General features: G+C 43.3%; 1 protein-coding gene across 9 annotated transcripts in view; it reads left to right on the forward strand.

Moving 5' to 3' along the window:
* Positions 1-20755, forward strand: part of SEC31A (SEC31 homolog A, COPII coat complex component) — a 41624-nt gene that overhangs the window by 10100 nt on the left and 10769 nt on the right. For 3 of the 9 annotated variants that reach the window (XM_030450828.1, XM_030450827.1, XM_030450831.1), the window contains 17 exons: positions 1-143; positions 870-969; positions 2174-2335; positions 2521-2673; positions 4887-5120; positions 5695-5769; positions 7449-7499; positions 8156-8233; positions 9838-9913; positions 10336-10514; positions 11628-11754; positions 12745-12890; positions 15227-15400; positions 16405-16572; positions 17826-17918; positions 18571-18685; positions 19704-20039. In XM_030450828.1, coding sequence (XP_030306688.1) covers positions 1-143; positions 870-969; positions 2174-2335; positions 2521-2673; positions 4887-5120; positions 5695-5769; positions 7449-7499; positions 8156-8233; positions 9838-9913; positions 10336-10514; positions 11628-11754; positions 12745-12890; positions 15227-15400; positions 16405-16572; positions 17826-17918; positions 18571-18685; positions 19704-20039 — 2410 coding nt within the window. The remainder of the gene's footprint in view (positions 144-869; positions 970-2173; positions 2336-2520; positions 2674-4886; positions 5121-5694; positions 5770-7448; positions 7500-8155; positions 8234-9837; positions 9914-10335; positions 10515-11627; positions 11755-12744; positions 12891-15226; positions 15401-16404; positions 16573-17825; positions 17919-18570; positions 18686-19703; positions 20040-20755) is intronic. The other 6 variants (XM_030450833.1, XM_030450829.1, XM_030450834.1 and 3 more) reach the window with 6 other exon arrangements.

Below are 20755 nucleotides of genomic sequence, written 5' to 3' on the forward strand. Positions count from 1 at the left end.
ATGCACTGCTCAGGCCTGGCTTGGCACCCTGATGTTGCTACCCAGATGGTTTTGGCCTCAGAGGATGACAGGTTACCTGTGATTCAGATGTGGGATCTAAGGTTTGCTTCCTCACCGCTTCGTGTTATAGAAAGCCATACAAGGTATGAGTCTTATGTAGCCTGCTGCTCTCCACAGTGTTGGCAGAGTTTTTCACTGTGTATATATGACTTCTTGCTCAGTTCCTTTAGAAAGCTTGCTTAGTTGGAGGCAGTGATTCCAGCAGCAAAGTGTTATATGCTGTCTTGTTTGCTAGCCAGCTCCGTGGCCTGAAAGGCTTGCCATTTTAGTGCCCTAAATGCATTCAATTCAGGTACAAGGAAAGATTTTATTAAATTTTTTTTGCTCCTCAATTGTGAAACTTACTACCCAAAACCAGTGTTTGATTTGAGGAGAGAGAACAGCAGTAAGTCTAGCTTCTACCAAAACTGATGCCAGTGGTTCTGCTAACATGAATCTCTTGCTAATAAAAAGAAACTGACAAACTTTGTAGTCACAGACCTTACATACAGTTTTACACATTGTGTATTAGTGATACTGCAGACAAACCATTTTGTTACATTGGTGTCCAGGTTCCTCCTGCATCACTGTTGCTTTTTATTTTCAGATACAGTGGCTGTTCCTTTATACCTTTTCATGCAGAAAATAGAAAGCATCTTATATCAATAAAGTGCTGACAAGATTGAAAAATATCTCCTCTTGGAAGGAGTGGGGTGCACATTCTGAGGTGGAATGCTCAGCTAATGTATAAATGCAATTTATAAGCATGCTTACTTTATCACTGTTTTGGGTTTACATTGAACATTTTTTGGTTGTGACTTTTCATGCAGGGGTATATTGGCCATTGCTTGGAGTACTGCAGATTCAGAGCTGCTGCTTAGCTGTGGGAAGGATGCTAAGATTCTCTGCTCCAACCCTAACACAGGCGAGGTATTGTACTCATACTACTTAAAAACCCAAAAATCTCTGCTTAGAGGTGGCACAGAGAGAAACACAAAACAGGTGTTAGTGTGCATGCATTCCTGGGAATGATGCTTCTGTGGAATGTTTCTCCCTACACTATATACTTGTGTTTGGTATGTGTGCCTCCTGAACTTTTTCTAGTGGTGCAGGTTTCTTTCCTTGTGTGGTTGATATTACACATTTGTCCTTATTGCTTCTCTCCTAAGTAGTGAGGTCTCTGCTTATTATAAGGGGCATAAATGGGTCCACTTAAACTTGCTTGCTTTCTACTATTTTGGTTTGGTCTTAACTTTTATCTAGACCAGAGGTATTTTGTAGGTTACTGAGAGCCACTTGAATGTGTTCCCTTGTTGTCTTTTTGGGGTTGAGGATGCAGATCCTTGTTTGTTTTCTTGCATGTTTTCCCCTAGACCATAACAAGGGCTTTAGCTGTGATGGAAGGCTTCTTGCCTGCAGTGGGCAATAATTGTATAATGACAAGCCCTTCTAAAATTCAGACATTAGCCCAAAAGTGCAAAACCTGTAGGGTGGTGAATGAGTTACCTGAGCTGGTTACTATGAACTTAGGAAGGCTTTACATGTGGATGAATCATACTACATGTTTTTATTTAAAATAATGTCCTGGGATACAGTGGGAGAGTTATGGATTTGCTCTGAGTTTTTCATAGTTTATGGTTAAATGTTTGCTGCAGTAGTGGGCTTGTCTGTTCCAGGGCAGGAGAGTCTGTCCGCCCAGAGTGCAGATTTTAACTTTTTCTGACCTTCCTGCAAAAGAATACTTAACTTTGGAGCTTGGACATGTCATCATGTAGTGTGTAATACCAATACCATGTAGTGTGAAATACCAAGATTAGTTCTGAATGAGAGAGCATGACTGTCACCAGCAACTCACAGCTTGTAGTGGCACAGCCTGCACATACCCAGCCTGCATAGTTTGTCCTGCAAAAATCTTAAGAAGATTTAATGGGAGGAGAGGGAAATTAAGCAGTGGTGTGTGTTGATCTCCTGTTTGGTGATTGTCAGGGTTTACCCACTGTTAGTGTGTATGGTGATGTGGAGACTTCTGTGGATCAGATGAATTTGAGGGCAGGCGAGGGAATTGTTTCTGTTCCTGCTTCATGTTTTCTGCTTCATAAAAGCTCTGATTCCTTGGACTTGTTTTTCTGCCCAGGTGCTGTACGAGTTGCCCACAAAAACACAGTGGTGCTTTGATATCCAGTGGTGTCCTAGGAACCCTGCGGTTTTGTCTGCAGCTTCATTTGATGGGCAGATCAGCATTTACTCCATCATGGGAAGCAGCACAGATGGCTTGAGGCAAAAGCAAGTTGACCAGGTATTGAGAAATGCTCACCTAAGAATAGGGACAGAATGGCAGGAGGAAAAAGCATGGGTTTACAGAAGTTTTTAGTGGCTGTCTGTAGCCCACTTTTCAGGGGTACCAATCTAGTGCAGATAGATGCTTATGTTCAGTTTATTGCAGATATATCACTTTTTTTTTCCCCTGTTTTGTTATTGAAGTTTTCATCACCTTTTGGGAACCTCGATCCATTTGGTGCAGGACAGCCACTCCCACCCTTGCAGCTTCCTCAGCAGACCACCCCACAGAGTCTTGTTTTACCCCTAAAGAAACCACCAAAATGGATCCAGCGACCTGTGGGAGCGTCGTTTGCGGTAAGCAGGACAAGGCAGGGCATGATTGGCCAGACAGTGAGGGAGATGATGACACCTGCAAAACACTTTAGTAAGAGAGGAATTGTGCCTCAGCTTGGGAGAGCTTCCCCTCTTTGTTGTCCTGGTGGGAGATGCTTGCTGCAGTTTCCAGGCTGCGTACGTGGGACAGTAGACCAGCAAAAGTGTGAAAAAGTGGTTGGGGAAAAAGAAACATGGATGTGTTGTGTTGCCAACAGGCACTTTTTTCTTTGTCTTGGCATTAGGGCTTTGCTTTTATATATATACAGTACTTTCTTTGTATTGAACAAATATACATTTTAAGGAGAGAAGGAGACCAAACATGGAATATATCTGAGACTTAAGTGCAGTTTGAAGCTGTGAATCAGTGTGGTGGTTTCATGGTTTAACACTGGGCTGGCGATTAACCAAATGACAGATGCTCTCTATTAATCCCCTTCCCCTCCATGATAAAGAATGGAGGGACAGCAAGGGAGAGAGACTTATGGGTGGAAAACTAAAATACACAGCTTTAAGGAAACAGAAATAATAAAAAGGAAAAAAATATTAAATATATACAAATATACAGAAAAATGGTACCAGGTTCTTCTCCCCTTGCACCCAATAATGCTCACATCACTCCCAAGGCTGCAGGGCAGCCCAGGGAAAGTCCTGGCTGGACTCCTGGATTCATCAGCAGTTGGGAGCCAGAGGCAGGAACACACAGATTCAGGCTGGCATGGGTTAGGACTATAGGCAGATGAACGGACAGAATCCTCCCAGGATTCCAAAGCAAGCAGAAACAGGAGAAGAAAGGTGAAGGGCTGAATGAAGAAGGCAGAAGAGGGGGAAGAAGGGCTTTGACCCTTGTGATCCCTCACAATTACTCTGAGTATGATGCATATGGGATGGAATACTCCCTTTGGTCAATTTTGGTCATCTGTCTTGTCTGCTCCTCCCTAGAGGAGGGTTGCAGGTGTGACCCCTTTACTCCCTTTCTCTTTCCAGAGTGTAAGAGACTCCTTAGAACCAAGCAGTGGCCTTGGTTCTGCAGACCAGTCTCTAGCTATAACTATAAACATTGAGCGTTATCAGTCCTAGCAGATGCTGATTGAGAAACTTGCTGTTAATTTCAGCAAGTGCAACTACTTAGAAGAGACTTAGCTGAAAGCAAAATTACAGAATAGAAAATTAGCTCTCTCCTGGCTCAAACCAGGACAGGTGGAGAATATTCACTTAATGTCAAAGTAGCAGGAGTTGCTGTAGCAGCACATGGCCGGGCTCATCCATGGCTAGTTGATTCACAGAGAAGACAGGTGAGAGGGTGCCAGGGCCCTGCTTTTTGAAAGAGTAGAGACGTGCTCTTTGGCTTCACATTTGGCTTATTTTCTAGACCTACAGACCATTGCTTAGGAAAGAATCCTGAAGATTCTAGCCTTTCCACTTGCATTTGGATTTCTTGGATTTCTTTGGATTTCTTTGCATTTTTCAGCATCGTGTCTGCTTCTTCATGGTCTGATGCATTAATTAAATGCAGTTTTTCCCACCAAAGTGAAATGATGTTGCCTAGCTACTGAATGATATGTTGTTTCATGATGGTGTTTCATCTGTTATTTCTCTGGATTTTCCAGCAGATGGTTATCAGTCTCTTTCTTGGTTAGGTTTTTTGCTTTCTGTAATGATGACTTTGTCATTTATTGGACTGACCTTTAGAATGAAGTAATATAAGCCCCTTCTAATTGTTTTCTGGTTTTACTTCTCTCCAAATGATGGCACAACTTGCTGGCTATCTATCCAGAGGCTTTTAACTTCTAAACATCCTGCCAAGAGGAAGGCACACATGCTTGAGCATTTATTTAATGATGCATACGTTTCTTTGGAGGTTGCAATGTCATGAGATACTTCATTTATGTTGAGCACTATACAAATGCACAGCTTCAGTTCTTGGTTTCTAGTCAGTCTTTTGCCTGAGGAGAAAAAAACAGGAGTAGCTTTGCTCATTAATCTTACTAAATGTACACCCACTTATCCAGCAAGGTAGAAAAGCATAGAAATATGGAAAGAAAATAAATCAATGAGTTGATGTCAGGAATTTTTCTTGAGTTATTTACACTGTGTAAAATCATGTGCCTACCTATGTGTATGACCATATCTTTTTATGTACACTCCTGTGTTTATTTGTGTATTCATATACTCCATGTGTACCTCAATTTCAGTTTGGAGGGAAGCTGGTTACGTTTGAGAATGCCAAGTCCCAGCAGCAACCAGGCGTTGAGCAGCTGCAGCATCACCATGTCTTCGTGAGCCAGGTTGTTACAGAGAAAGAGTTCCTGGCCCGCTCGAGTCAGCTGCAGGAGGCTTTGCAGTCTGAAAGCTTTGTCAGCTACTGCCAGAAGAAAATCGACACTGCCTCGGCTGACTTTGAGAGAAATGTGTGGGCCTTCTTAAAGGTAACAGGAGAACAGCAGCTCAGGAGATACACTCTGGTTTGGAAAGCCAGTGCAGAAATGGTTCCTTTTGTGCAATGTATTTTTAGCAGAGGAGATGATGGGCACCAAAAGTGTAGGCTGTGCCCATAAGCGCTGTTGTTGGATGTGGCCCACTAGAAAAGCAAGAGGGTCCTCAGAGCCAAGGGTGTTTGTGGGGTTTGTGAGAATTCATGGTAAAAGCCAAGGCTTCTGGGAAGGTATCCTGTTTTTGACATCTACATCTTTGTACAGGGAGCTGATGAAATGGAATGAAGATTTAGGACAGTTTCAGATGTACTTTTTACTGTTCACTATGAGCATGTAGAGGTTTCAAAGTGAAGCAGATAATCAGATTGTTCACCTATAACAACTTGAAGCCTTGCTTACCTGCTTGGGTGCCCAAGGCACTGAAGACCTTTTCAGTTCTCTATATTAGAATCAGTCTCCATAGTCATTAGTTTTCACCGAGTAATTTGTGCCAGTCAAGTTAAAAGCTAGTGAGGAAGAATATGAAAAATCATGAATTGCAATGTATCCTTTAACTTGTTTTTTAAAGGTGAACTTCGAAGAAGATTCACGTGTTAAATACCTTGGGCTCTTGGGATATAAGAAGGATGATCTGAGGAAGAAGGTAAATGTTCCTGGAAGCCAGAATTGTGTTATAAATGCTTTGCTGAGGGATGTAGGTAGAGTACAGCCTAAAATGTTGAAGATGCCATGTATGATTAAAGTTCTCATTTACCTGTGGGACTGGAAGAGCAATTACTGGTATTCATAGGCTATTCAATACAATAAACATTTTTATACAACTTTATTTTCAGTTTCCCAGCAGAGGCAGTGTTAGTCAGTGTTGCAGCTCACCTAATTGTTGTAATGCTGCAGTTACCCTTGGTTCTGGAGCATTTGTTAAAAGGGGTGACTTGATCCGTTATTGATATTTAAGCAGTTCCTGTGTTCCAAAGGACATTAGAAATCTTCCTCTGCTCTTTAATTTTTGTCTAGTTAAACAATTTGTGAGTAACTTCAAAGTTCTTAGAGCAAGCAGTTTTCTTAGTTTTTGTTAGCTATGTCATCTTGCAATATGAATGTTCAGTGAAAATTTCAAAGCAGACAACAGACTTCAGAAACATGACTGCATCTGACTGACCAGTGTTGATCTGAAATTCTCACTCATCAGGACATTCTGATATTTCTTGGTCCAAACTATTCATATCACTTTGTTCTGTGGCATCCTTCTACTGTAACATCATGGAATCTGATTTTAGGCTTTCTGGTTGAAGAACACATTAACAATCTTTAAGGTTTCCTTAACTACCCTGGAAAACCTAAAACAGAGCTGCTTTTGTGTGTGGGATGCCACTTTGTTTCTATTAAAATTAAAAAAAAAGAAAAAGAAACAACATCTTAACCATAGAGCTTTCTTTTGAGTCGGAAAATTATTTAACCACTGTTGTGGAGGATACCTGCTATGCATTTTGGCTCTTTAAGTGCTATGCCTCAGCTTCTAAATTTTTGTGGCATCAGAGGGCAAGTACAGGGAAATCCTTTTTTTTTTTTTTTTTAAAAAAACAAACAACCAAATCACAATTAGTAAATCAATTTGAAATTTAGTTATGATCCTACAGAGCAGCCTCATACAGACTGGAGCTCACTGCTGCTGTTGCTCAGGGTTTGATATGCCCTGTGCATGGGTAGAAGCTGGGAAATGAGCATAGCTGAATACGGTGGCCTGAAATGCTGGGCCTCTACTCCATTATTTCAGTAATTCTGGAACAGATATGGGCAGCTGCAAGGCCATGATTTCAGGTAGCTTTTTCTTAATAAAGCTTTGCACACTGAGGTTGAATTCATGGTTATCAGTGTGAACAAAAAACACAGGACAGCTTGGCTGAAAAATTGAGATACCCAGGTGATAAAGTAATGAAATCACTTATGCTAAGGAGAGTTAAAAAAAATAAATCAGATTTCAGCTTCTTGGAGTAAGCTGTTAAGAACATGGTGTTTAGTTTGGATGTTCCTAAAACCTGAGGTTCTTTATCAAGTCAAGTCATGTATTTCTTCTTTCTATTGTAAAATAAAAAATGAAAGGGAAAGAAAACTAACTACAGAAATTTGAGCTCAGCTTTTTGTGAAACCCAGATTACAAGGGTGCAAGGGTTGTAGCCAGGCTGGGAAATTCGAGTTTAATGTTAACTGTTCTGCAACCAACATAGTAGCTACATGTTCCAATTATGCAATGACATATTAGTGAGAGGTCTCCCTCTAAAATATAAAAGGACAAAGGGCACTTACTTAAATCTTGTTTTCTAGATTACATCCACTATGAATAATGAGGGTCTTGTGGATGCTGACTTGAAAGAGGTAAGTGAACATGTGTACAACTTTGTGATTGGTTTTATAATGGAATGGAAGAATATTTTCCCCTCCCTTTTCTCACAAAGGACTCTTAGGTACATGCTTTAGTTCAGTGTCTCGGTGATGTCCCTTGGATCTTTTGTGCTGCCTGTGTCTTGCCCACTGTGACATGTTGTGCTGCCAGTTGAGGTATGGCAGAGCCTTGTTGCCTGGAAAAAGCACTCCTCCAGGCTTCAAAAAAAGCAGGAATGAGATTGTTCTTCTTAATCCTTCCCAGAAATAGTGAAAAATAGAAACTGAGGTATTTGCCATTGTAATTGCAATGGTTTGAGCCTACAGTAGGGGGACTACATTGCTTTTGTGCCATAAACCTTATGGGTGTCACCAGTAGTTTCCTAATGGGAAAGAAATGTTTGTACTGTTTTCAGGCAGCTAAGATGAAAACAGCACAAGGTGTTGTGTAATGAGAAAGAACAGAAATAGAGGGTCTTTACCTTGTTTGTCATACTCAAGCATATATTACCAATGCATTTCTGTGATTATCAGTCTGATTGCTGGCTATTGTTAGTGGGAAGGTTGCTGTACTCTGCAGTGCAAAATGTGTCTTCCTCTTTTGTTGTTTTGTTTTGATTTTTTTTAATGGGTTTCTCTGTCTGTTGAAGACTTTTTCAGAATCTGATGAATCTGTGCCAGACAAGGGAGATGAAGGCCATACTATGGAGAAGCAGTTCTTGGAAGAGGTAAGTATTGGTCTCCGGACCAACACTGTTGATCTCCTGGGTATTTACTTTGTTGCTGTTAAGAGTATTTTACCTTGTTGTGTTTTCCGAGTGCTGAGGATGTATAGAAATACACTAAATATATATATGTATAGAAATACAATAAATTATTATTAAATGAAATGAGTAAAATGCGGGCTTTTCACATTGCTTGGGATTTTCTCATCAGCCTCAGACATGTGAATAGATTTTGGTAGCAATGAAGAAAGAGCTTGTTTTGTAATAGTTTAGTTGGCACCAGTCTCAAGCACTTTATTCTGCCATAATTCTCACTCTGATATTTCCCTAACATGTACTAAATGGTTTGCTGCCACAGCTCTAATGCATTCATTTTTTTTACTTTTCCTCATTCCTTTCTTCCCACTCTCTGGTTGATTATTACCAAGCTGGGAGATTATTACTGCTGTTTCCAAGTGCAAACCTTTGCAGAGGTACAGCTGTGGGTACTGAAGAGAGGGGGAATGTTTGTTCTTTGCATTACTCCCTTGGGCACTGTAGTTGCAAATACATGTATCTGACCACATAAGGATTTTGCAGTATGCAGTCATGAAGGTATCAAAGTATCACAACAAATGTCTCTTCTAGGACAACATAACCTTAGCCTACCAGCATGGGTGGTAAATATTTGTGAATTTGGCCTGAAGCCACTGATGTATCAGGGAGTTCTGTGGATGAGTACATTATCCCTATGATGGTCACAGCGTGTTCTCAACTGATACCAAACATGCATCATGTGTTATCTGACAGCATGATGATTTTCCAGATGCCGTTTTTTTTTCTGAGACAAAGTTTCTTTCAGACTTAACCTCCCCATCCTAAATGCCTGTTCTTGGCCAGCTGTGGACTTATTCTTCATATTATGGAGTACAGTTTCACTGATCAGCATGCAAGCAAAGTGTTCTCAGCAGACTCTTGGACTCACTGCATGCACTAGTGTCGTGGCTTAGGACAGGGGAGGTAGTTTTTGGGACAGTTTCTGTACTGCTAGGCTGTGCTGTGAAAGTTGATGGCAGACAGAGACTTCACTCATGGTATTTTTTTATTTTTTTTAATTATTGAAAGGTTTTGTTTGAGCTCCCCAAATCCAAGTACTAGCTTGAAATGTTCTATATCTTAATTCCTGTGGGAGTTTTATAAAAAAGCAGCTTCTGTCCACTGAGCACTCCTATTCTGAGTGCAGAGTTCTTAAGTCTGTGAATGATAGGCTTCCAATGCTTTCTTCCCTTTGCATCCATTTTAAAACCTGGCCCACTCTGATCTCTCTCAGAACAATGATTTTATAATGGCAAGTTCCTGTGCACTGGAAGCACTGATAATGCCAGGCCTTTCTCACTGTGCTAGAGAGGTGACTGCAGGCAACAGGGGAAGTTGATTGTCCTGTGCTGAAGCAGTGTTCTGCTAAATGATGGGGGTAATTTCCCCTTCTAAGCTAGTGATCTATTTGGCAACTGGTAGCATAAAGTTCTGTCTTTTAACTTGTAATGCAAGAGCTGTATTTTTTAAATGTGTGTGTGTGTGTACCAAGTGCTTACATCATCTCAAAAATTGTTTTTTCTTCCTCCTAGGGGATGAATGACTGCAAACAAGAAACTGGAGATTTGAGATCTGCAAAGAAGACATTTAACATCTCTGTCATTGGAGGTAAAGACTGAGAGATTTCTGATATAAAAGAACATAGTCCTGATCATCTATGGAGTACTAATGTCACTTTTTGTGCAGAAACTCACAAGGGGTCTTGAGTAACACAGAAGCCACTGATGTCCGTCTAAGTTGGACTTTGTTTCTGGCACTGTATGCCCAGTAGTTGGTTTTAGCAGTCATTTAGACCCTAGCATCTTGTTCTGCAGCAAAGTGGTGCTTGACTGCTCCCCACCTGATGTGCCTGTAACCACAGTGCACTTCAGACTGGAAATGAACTTGAACATGCCTGTGAGTACCTGCCTGGAGCAAGGTGGTTTGCAAAGAACTTTGTGCAATGTTGTACAGTTGGACCATGTCACCTGCTGTTGCATATTAAAATGACTTTAATGCCATCATTTGAAAATGCACTCCTCTCGTTGCAGATGTGGACGGTTTGATTACCCAGGCTCTGCTGATGGGTGACTTTGAGAGTGCAGTAGATCTCTGCTTGCACAATAACCGCATGGCTGACGCCATTATCTTGGCCATTGCAGGCGGACAAGAGCTGCTGTCTAGGACACAAGAAAAGTACTTTGCTAGGATGCAGAGCAAAATTACCAGGGTATGCTTTTTCAGTTAAGAAATAACATGCATGCGGGCCTTTGGCAACTCCCTTTTTCACCCTAAAAGTTTTCTTGCCACTTCATAGATTTATTTCTGTGAGAAGCTACAAAGTATTCAAGTCATCCATGAGATTTCGGAGCAGAAGGATTTTTGTTATTCTTCTTTAATGCACTGATAATGAGAGGAGCAGGGTCATGGAACAGGTCCTCCTGGAAACTATGCTACATCACAGGGAAAGTAAAGAGGTTGTTGATGGCAACCAGCATGGCTTTTTACAATGAGGTCACAGTTTAACTGAACAAAAGCAGAGCAACTCATGTCATCTACCTTCACCTGTGCAAAGTGTTTGACACTGTCCTGCACAACATCCTGGTTTCTAACTTGGAAAAAATGGATTTGATGGATGGACCACTCAGTGGATAAGGAATTATATGGCTGATCACACTCAAGGAGTTGTGGTCAATGGTTTGTCCAAATGGAGACCAGTAACGTGGCATTCCTTAAGGGAACCAGTGGGACCCTTGCTGTTTGGCACTGTTATCTGTGACATGGACAGTGGAATTGAGTGTACCCTTAGCAAGTTTGCTGATGGTGCCAAGCTGTGTGGTGCAGGTGACATAGTGGAGGGAAGGCTGAGTGCAATGTCCTGCACCTGGATCAAGGCAATTCTAAGCACAAATTACAGGTTAGGTAAAGAATGGATTGATAACAGCCCTGAGGAGAAAGGCTTGGGGATGATGGTTGATGAGAAGCTCAATACAAGCTATCAATGTGAGCTTGTAGCCCGGATAGTCAACTGGGAGGCCAATAAGACATTGGAAGAGGTTGCCCACAGAAGTTGTGGATGAACCGTCCCTGGAAGTGTTCATAGCCAGGTTAAGGATGGGGCCTTAAGCAACTTGGTCTGGTGGGAGGTGTCCCTGCCCATGCAGGGGGTTTTGAAATAGATGATCTTAAAGATCTCTTACAACCCAAACCTTTGTATTATCCGCCATGATGCTGGATGTGCTGGGGAGGAGTACACTTGAGTAGGTACAAATTACACTGCATCCCAAAAAACAAAGGCAATCCTGCCAAGATCCTAACTGTGGTATCTCTTCTCCTTTTCTAGCTCATCACTGCAGTGGTAACAAAGAACTGGAAAGAGATTGTACAGTCTTGTGATCTGCAGAACTGGAGAGAGGCTTTGGCTGCTGTGCTTACTTATGCCAAGCCAGATGAGTTTGCAGCCCTTTGTGGTAAGGATATTTACTGACCGTGTGTCATTTATTTCGTTCTTAGCAAACCTACACTTTGCCGTGGTTATTTTCTTTAAAGTTAATTGTAATGCCTCACTATCTTCCTTGATGGATAGTACAGTTCTTCAGTCCTGTTTCTGAGGAGGAGAGGAATCTCTGGGGTATTGTGTTCCCAGTATGTTCTCTGATTTCCTGGGCACAGAACCCAAATCTGTGTGAGCAGTGTGTCCTTGCATTGCTGGTGTAACGCACAGCTGCTGTCTCTTACAGTTTCCTGATAGGTAACTGATGTTGGTGTGATAATGTTTTGGCCAAGGCACCAGAATCTTGGAGTGTTTGTGCATGGGACACTAGTGGAAGTGTTTCAGGGAAGTGCTCTGTTCTTTTTTCAAGAGTAATTTTGACTTCTCAAAGGGGACCTCTTTCACAGGTATTAAATGTGCATGCCTTGATGTGCGCTGAATGGCAGGCAGATGGATTTAACTCGTGGTAGTAGCATTGCCAATAGCTGTGTGCCTAACTCACCTGTGCTCCTCAGATGCAAGCTGCAGTGGCTAGGGAGCTGTGGACTCACTTAACATGTCAGCCCAGAGCAGTGTCACAACTTTGTTCATAGTGCTTTGACAAGTTGTACACTCAGCTCCATGAAATGAGGGACTGCAAAAAGTGAGTAGCAAAGGGGTGATTTTTGAACCTTGTCCTCTTGTGCTTCACCGTGTCAGCAGATAGACAGTCCCTTCTGTGTCTCAGGTTTGCAGGGTTTTGACAAGTTCTTGCTGCTTTGCTGCTAACTGCCTCTGAAGTGCCCTGGACCTCCCAGGAGATACTCTTGACTGGACACCAGAATCCTTACTAGTGGAGTCCAGAGGCAATATACTTTCTTACTGTGCTAAGCAGAGACACAACACATGTTGCAGGCTTCCCCAGCCTAGGCAGTGATAGGGGGATGACCGAAGTGATTCACTAGCATTTTGTCCATATTTTTCCTAGATCTCCTTGGTAACAGACTGGAGAGTGAGGGGGACAGCCTTCTGCAGACACAGGCCTGTCTCTGTTACATTTGTGCCAGCAATGTGGAGAAGCTCATTGCTTGTTGGACCAAAGCTCAGGATGGAAACAGCCCCTTGTCCCTTCAGGTTGGTAATTCTGTTAAGAAAGATGTTGGAAGTAACACACTTCAGTCATTTGACACTTATCTCAAATGATGTAGTGTAGAGCTTTGATGCCATCTGATAGTAGAATGTCCCTCAGGATGCAAGCCTTTACTTTCTGGAATGGGTGGCCTGTGTAGAAAGAAGATGTGAATGTGATAGGGCAAAATGTGTTACAAAACATGATGGTCCACATGTCTGTCCTTTAGGCAGTTGAGCTAATAAGATTCTTCTGTTTTTACGTAAGAAAGTAGATTGTAGTATGCTTTGGTAAAGGGGCAATGAATGCTTTCATCTTTTGAAATAGAGGAATACTTGGACATTTTAGTTTGAAAGACATCGTGTGGATTTTCAGGAGAAGAAATCTGATGAATTAGAATTATATCTGGAAAGAAAACTGCGAGCATGGTCACGAGAACTCTAGGGGGATGCACATACAGAGTTTCTTTTCCATCACTGAAATATATGGCATATAGCAAATATCCTGGGGGGATAGGACTGATGACAGTGAGATGAAATAATTGTGGAATAATTTTTTTTATAGTATAATCTTTGTCTTCCATCTGTTCAGGGCCTTTGAGGGACCAGTTTTAGAAGGCACTGAAAGTAGTGTTACCTGGCAGCATTCTGAATCTCTTATTTAGTTAACTGAAGAAGCTGGAGTACAAGTTTTACTTCACATTATTAACTCCCTCTGGTTTTGAATTATCACTATTCTTTCCAGTCCCCTGATTATAAGGGCTGCATTTACAGATTTACCTTCAGTTTGAATTTGGGTTTTGATTGTATTGCTTTCCTCCTTCAGGCATGAAAATTGAAAAAGATTGCTGGAGTTGTAAGGCTGCTTGTTCACTATGGTGTGGAACTACTGAAACTCATAGTTGTTGGTTATCTTATTTTTTTTAATTGCCTTTTTGAAGTGCTGATTTGTTGGGAGAAACAAAAAGGAATCATTGAAGAGTCAGTCAGATAGCCCTTATCAGTGATGTATGGTTAAAATCCTGTATGTTGTACACTTATTACATCTGTTACAAGATATTAAAGAGGGATTGCATGTTAATGTTCATTTGACTTTCAGTACAATGGGAGTAAGAAAAAACATGACAAAACTGACCAGAAAATGTTCTTGTAACTTAGCACAAGGAAAAAACCCAGTCAAGAGTAGCTCTGGTATTTGAGGATGTGTGAGGAAGGTGAGATAGGAAGTATTCTTGGTGAATATCAGGAAAGCTATCTTTACAGTAACAACCAGAAAACCAGGGAGGAGTTAGATCTGTTTAAGATGCTTAAGAACTGACTCAATAATCAATTATCATAGAATCATAGAATCCTTGGGGTTGGAAGGGACCTCGAAAGATCATCTAGTCCAACCCCCCCTGGCAGAGCAGGGCCACCTAGAGCACTTCGCATAGGAACGTGTCCAGGCGGGTTTTGAATGTCTCCAGTGAAGGAGACTCCACGACCCCCCCTGGGCAGCCTGTTCCAGGGCTCTGTCACCCTTACAGTAAAAAAATTTTTTCGAATATTCAACTTGAACCTCCTATGCTCCAATTTACACCCATTACCCCTTGTCCTATCACTGGTCACCACTGAGAAAAGCCTAACTCCATCTCCCTGACACTCACCCCTTACATATTTGAAAACATTGATGAGGTCACCCCTCAGTCTCCTTTTCTCCAAACTAAAGAGACATGCTGCAAGTGAATATGCAGCACCTCAGCACTAACAGTGATGGTCATAGAATCATATAATGGTTTGGGTTGGAAGGGACCTTAAAGATCATCCAGTTCCAACCCCCCTGCATGGGCAGGGACACCTCCCACCAGCCCAGGTTGCTCAAGGCCCCATCCAACCTGGCCTTGAACATTGCCAGGGAGGGGACAGCCACAACCTACCTGGGCAACCTGTTCCAGTCGATGTGATGGGCATGCTGTTTTCTGTTCACTCTCATGGCTCTCACCAGTTACTTTTTGAAAGCATATTCTTTTTGTGGACATGCTTAGTGCTATAAGGCTCAAAGTCTATTTAATAAAAAACGGTTCTTTTGGATTTGAATTCTACCTAATGTCTTGATGCCTTTGCTGGTACAAGCCACGTGGTATGCAGTTGCTGCTTTTTTATCATCTCACATATTAGGAAAGTAGTGCCTTCAACGCAGCTGTAACTGTCCAAGAAACTTGCACTTGGCTTGGGTTTCAGATAGGGTGAGAGGGGTTCTGCAGGGCTGCTCTGAGGAACAGTCCTCCACTACAGTCATTAGCCAGGGCTCACTTCACCCTGTTGTTCTCATTTGTGGGTTGTTCTTTTTCTTGATTATCCAGGATTTAATAGAGAAAATCGTTATCCTGCGCAAAGCTGTGCAGCTTACCCAGGCTAGTGACCCTAATGCTGTTGGGGCCCTTTTGGCTGAGAAGATGAGCCAGTATGCCAACCTCCTGGCTTCCCAGGGCAGCATTGCTGCAGCTTTGACCTTTCTTCCTGCAAACACCAACCAGGTATGGGGCCTTCAGGTTTTTTTACTCCCTCTCTGTATGAACAGGTGTACTTTGAGCAAAGGTATCCACATGGTGCATTTAAGCAGCAGGACTGCCATTTGAAATTAACTTTGGGATATGATGGTCAGGCTGTTTCTCCCTGTGTTGGCCTCACTGAGCTGCAGAAGTATGCAGCCTTGTTCTTGTCTCTCTTCTTTCACACTTTTGTCCTTGCCAGCCTAAGGGGCGACTGTCCCTCCTGCAAGCCAGACAAAGTGAAACAAGATCATAGAATGGTTTGGGTTGGAAGAGACCGTAAAGATCATCAGGTTCCAACCCTTCTGCATGGGCAGGGACACCTTCCACCAGCCTGGGTTGCTCAAAGCCCCATCCAGTCTTGCCTTGAATACTGCCAGGGATGGGGCAGCCACAGCTTCTCTGGGCAACCTGGGCCAGGGGCTCACCACCCTCAAATTAAAGAATTTCTTCCTAATGTCTTTCTAATGAGACTGACTGGCCTGTAGTTCTCAATCTCTTCCTTTTTTTCTTTTTTGAAAATGGGGGTTATTTTTTCCCCTTTCCAGTCAGTGGGATTTTCACCAGATTGCCACCAACTTTTCAAATATGATGGAAAGTGGCTTTGTAACTTCATCTGCCACTTCCCTCAGGAGCTGTGTGGATGGATCTCATTAGGTCCCATGGACTTGTACACTTGAGGATTATTTAGGTGGTCTCAAACCTGCTCTTCTTCTGCTTGTACTTTGACACTTGGTTGGTTGTTTTTTTCTGGTCTTTTGTCAGCTGGTATTCATAGATAAACTGAGTTGGAAATCATGCAGCCCAAGATGGGAGGCATGAACACATAAGGCAGTTCCAGCATCCTGACATGTCATGCAGAAAGACTTACTCCAGTCAGCAGAGGAGGCTTCTGAGAGAGCTCATCAGTGTGTGGCCAGTCAGCCTCTTGTGATGCACTGACCTGCAGTGCAGTTAACCTTCCTTTGCTATTTTTTTTCTGATTGCAGTCAAACATCATCCTATTACGGGACAGGCTTTTCAGAGCCCAGGGGGAGCTTCCGGTGGGACAGGAGTCCTTCAAGTTTGAAAGACAGCCCATCCCCAAAGGACAAGCTGCTCCTGTGGCTGGACAGATGCAAAGGCCACAGGCTCCAGCCCAGCAGTATTACCAACAGGTAATTGGGGTTTGGCCATCAGGGAGGAATTATGGTGCTTGAGTTCTGAAGAGTGAGGTGTAGAGGAATTCTTTTACCTTGATCTGAAGAGGTGCTTTATGACATACCTCTTTCCAGAGTCTTGTGGTGAAAGTCACTGGTGTTACTTTTCAGTCAGTACAGATGCCTTCTTTACTCCTTTTCTTAAAGCATCTGTTGAACACCTTGTTCTGCTTCTCAAGATTTAGGTATTTTCCCACTTCGTTTGAAAACGTGTTTCAGTGCCACGACTGACTGTGTGGGAGAACACTGCAGGATTTTTCTGTGCTTGCTCTTATAGTCCCTGATGTCATGCTATCTGTGCAAACCTTGGGTTGTTCTCATGCTGCTCACCTTCAACTTCTAGGGCTGATTATTTCCACACCCCCCTCAGCCCTGATGTTAGCTGCAGAAGTTGCTGAACAATAACAAACTGAGGGCATGTTATGCAGTTGTGGTACAGCCTGCTATAAAAACACCTTCCCAGCTCAGTGTAAGGCACTTAGGTAGCACAGGCAGGGGGTACAACAGGGACAGGGAGAACAGGATGTGGGACATTGCAAGCACTGGAGGTCCTTGATTTCTGTCCTCTCAGAAAGGTAGCAGAGATCATGTAGAACTGAAGGGCTTTGGAGGGGCAAAAAAGGAAGATAAGAGAAAAGGAGCTGTGGGACAACAGCTATGAAGCAGTTATCACCAAGATGTATGTTTGTGCATGTACAAGAGCTGAATATCAGCTTTTAACCTTTTTAGATTCATCTTCAGCTCAGTTTAAAATTTTGTGTAAGGCAATATGTTTGAATTTAACATGGAACTTGGAACTTTCGGCTGTGGTTAATGATATTTAGTGTCATGCAGTAGCCTGTGGGAAGTTTCTACAATGGGAACATGTGATGAAGGAGGCAGACCTGGCTCAGTGACATGTGTAACACTGCATTCACTCACTCTACAGTCTGTTGTAGCTGTGACTGCACTGTGCTACTGTGCTTTGTCTTCATGCTGAAATTCACTGGCTCCAGTACACAGTGATTTCGTCTGTCTCAGATACTCTTACATTTTATTGCTGTGTTAAATTCCCAGCGTGCAAGTCTTCATGTTCACTTTGCATCTCATTTTGTGATGAAGCCCTTTAGATATTTTTGTTTGATTGGTTTAGCTTTTGGTTTTGTGGTATGGGTTTTGGGGTTTGTTTGGTTTTGTTTTTTTCCATGATTGGTATTTCTTTGTTAATTCAGGTTACAATTGCCCCTACTGTCACTACCTGGAGTAACAAAACTCCTACTGCCCTTTCCAGACATCCTCCTGCACGCTGTCCCTCTGACACACAGGTATAGCCTTCATCATTCCTCTCTGAGCCCCTGTTCCAACCTGGTATGTTTCCTGGTGTTGTCTGTGTGCTTGATACAGTCTGGTACGGTAGGTGAAAGGAGTGGCTTCCATGCGTGCTCAGATTTTGCTTCTCTCTGCCATGTTGAAGTTTCTCATCCGTGCCCAGATGAGAGTCTGGAAAGTCTTGAGTGGGAGCTCAGTGTGACCTGAGCCCTCTCAGCCCTTGCCCCATACTGGAATATTTGAAGGGGGGTATTTCTTCTTTCCTTCTTTCCCATAGAAATTAGAAGATTCAGAGTTAGACAACTTAATAATTACTTGAAAGCTGTTGATGGTAGGCTGCTTTTGGACTGTCTGAATAACAGGAAGCACTGGCAAGGGCCTCTTCCTTGTGCAGGAAGACGTATACTGCGCTGTTGCTGCTGAAGTCATTGCACATGCAGGCTTTCAGTGTTAACTCTGGGTGCCCCAAGGCACTTGGGGGGGCTTGGAGGCATTTGCCCCTCTGCTGATGGCTCTTCCAGTCAATGTGGTTTCAGGCCTTGAAATGTCAACTGATCATTTTGTTACAGTTCTGCTTCAGCAATGCTTTACTGCTGCTGACTAAATCCTATCTCCCCTACCCTTTTTTCTGCAATCTTTTTTTTACAGGGAGACAGCCCACCTCCTCCAGGGTTTGTCAGGCCAGCTGTTGCTAACCCCTCTGTGCAACCCCCAGCAAGCCACATCTACTCACAAGCAGGGACCCGACCAGGATACCCACAGAGTGAGTAGCAGCAGCTTCCCTGTCCTTCCCATCTGGGTGGGCTAGCCAGGTAATGAGGCCACATTTACTTGGGGGCCAGCCAGTCACCTAGACCTTTGGAGGGTTCAGACCAAGCCAGTCCCACATATCTTGGGGAAGAAAAAAACTCCTGAGATGATACCTGAGGGTTGTCATTTCTTGGTAGGGTCCAGACATCAGGCACTCTGTCAGACACTTTCTCCTGCTGAGGTGTCTGCCCACAGCTCCTAGACTTGATCCTCATCTATTCCTTCCTAAGCATATGCTGGGGTCAGAAACCATCCCAGCACGAGGCCTGAGGAAGCAGCATGGGCCTGGCAAAGAGTGACCTGATTCATCTGTGGGCCATCCATTTCTCATCAGGACTCCATAAAGATGGGAAAGGGAATAAAGGAGACAAGGACAGCAGTACAGGGGAGTGATGAAGGGGTGGAGTGCTTACACACTTACAGCATTGGACTGAAAGTAGAGGCATGAGGGTTGAAAAAATGGACATGAATGCGCAGACACAAGGCAGTGAGGTTTCAGCTGCAGAGCCCACAGTGGAAGCCTGTGAACTTGGCGTTTGCTTCCATAGACTGCCATCCACTTACTTGGCCTAAGCTTTCCCTTTGTCCAAACCTGGGACAGGAGTTTCCCTTCCCTGGCAGACAGTGAGGATTGCAGTGGTCTAGAAAAATAGCATAACAGCAGAATTTGAGTGTCCATGCCCCAATTGGCATAGTGGGCATGAGAGTCTGTGGGGAGGAATTAGTCCTTACAGCCAAGGCATTCCTTACAGCCAAGGTTCCTGGCTCCCAGTGGTGCAGACTGAGATTTTGAGCAGTCCTGCAAGTGCAGGCAGAGTTGTCAGATCCACAATTTGGCTTGACAGGTAAGTTGTTTGAAGGAGAAAGGGCAAAAGAGAGGAGTGTCAGGTGGAGAAGGAAGCAGAAGCAGGATGAAACTTACTCCTTTGTTATGAACTCACTCACTGAATGTCTTTTCTCCCTGTTTGTAGCATATCAGGCTACACAGCACTCTTGTGGAACAGGGGGACCAGCTCTCTATCAGCCTCAGCAGCCTATCACTGTCCCTGCTTCAGCCTCTTACCTGAACACTACCTCTCCCTACCTGCCCTCCGCCCCTGTTCACTCTGTGCCCTCCGCAGTGTACAATGGGCAGGCTCAACCCTCTCCTGCGAGTCCCAACTCTCCCTTCCCTTTTCCTCCTCCTGGTTCATCCTTTCAGCATGGCAGGCCAGGACCTCCAGCAACTTCTGTGGCTTATGCATTACCTACTGGACCAACAGGTACTCTGCCTGCAACTGGTGACGTTCCTGCATCCCAGAGAACAGGTCTGCGCTTGGATGGGGCTACAGGCAGGGAGGGGGAGGTGTTTGCTTTATTACTCACACAAATAAATTGCAACTTTTTCTTGTGAATGCTCCATACAGAGTTTGCTTGTGCTTAAAGATCAAGATAAAGCATTTCTAAAACACATCTTCCTTATGCATCTGGCTATGATGCTGCAGTGAGCATTTGCTGAGCAGCATGAGCAGTCATCTTTCTCATGACCTTGTCACAAACAGCTTTTATCTTGTCTGAAGCTGCAGCATTGTCTTGTTATGTGACTGTCATGTGCTGTGGATGGATAGTGGGCACAGTTTTAACCTAGTGTGGCTGACATCAAAACCTGCTATCTGGGTGGAGAGCAAAATAGGAAATTAATAGATGATAAACCTGTCTCTTACCAGTCTGTGAAACCACAGCTTTGCCTGCATCAGACAGTACAGAAAGGAGGAATGCTCTTTTTCTAAATCTGGCCATGAACATACTTCACATCAGTGTCAGAAGGCCACATCTGGGCAGTAGAAGGATCTTCCAGCGATGCTGACACTGCTGACAGCCCTCAGGACCCCACTGTAACTCCCTCTCTTCATTTATAAGTCTATTAGTGGTGATGCAGTGCAGAAAAGCATATTTATTAATTTTGTTTTGGCAGCAGCAGTCCTATGAGTAGATAGATGCTCCTGGCAGCTGTGAGACCACACCTCTCATGGCATTACCTTTG

The sequence above is a fragment of the Calypte anna genome, chromosome 4B (assembly GCF_003957555.1).
Source record: "Calypte anna isolate BGI_N300 chromosome 4B, bCalAnn1_v1.p, whole genome shotgun sequence".
In the NCBI taxonomy this organism is placed as follows: domain Eukaryota; kingdom Metazoa; phylum Chordata; class Aves; order Apodiformes; family Trochilidae; genus Calypte; species Calypte anna.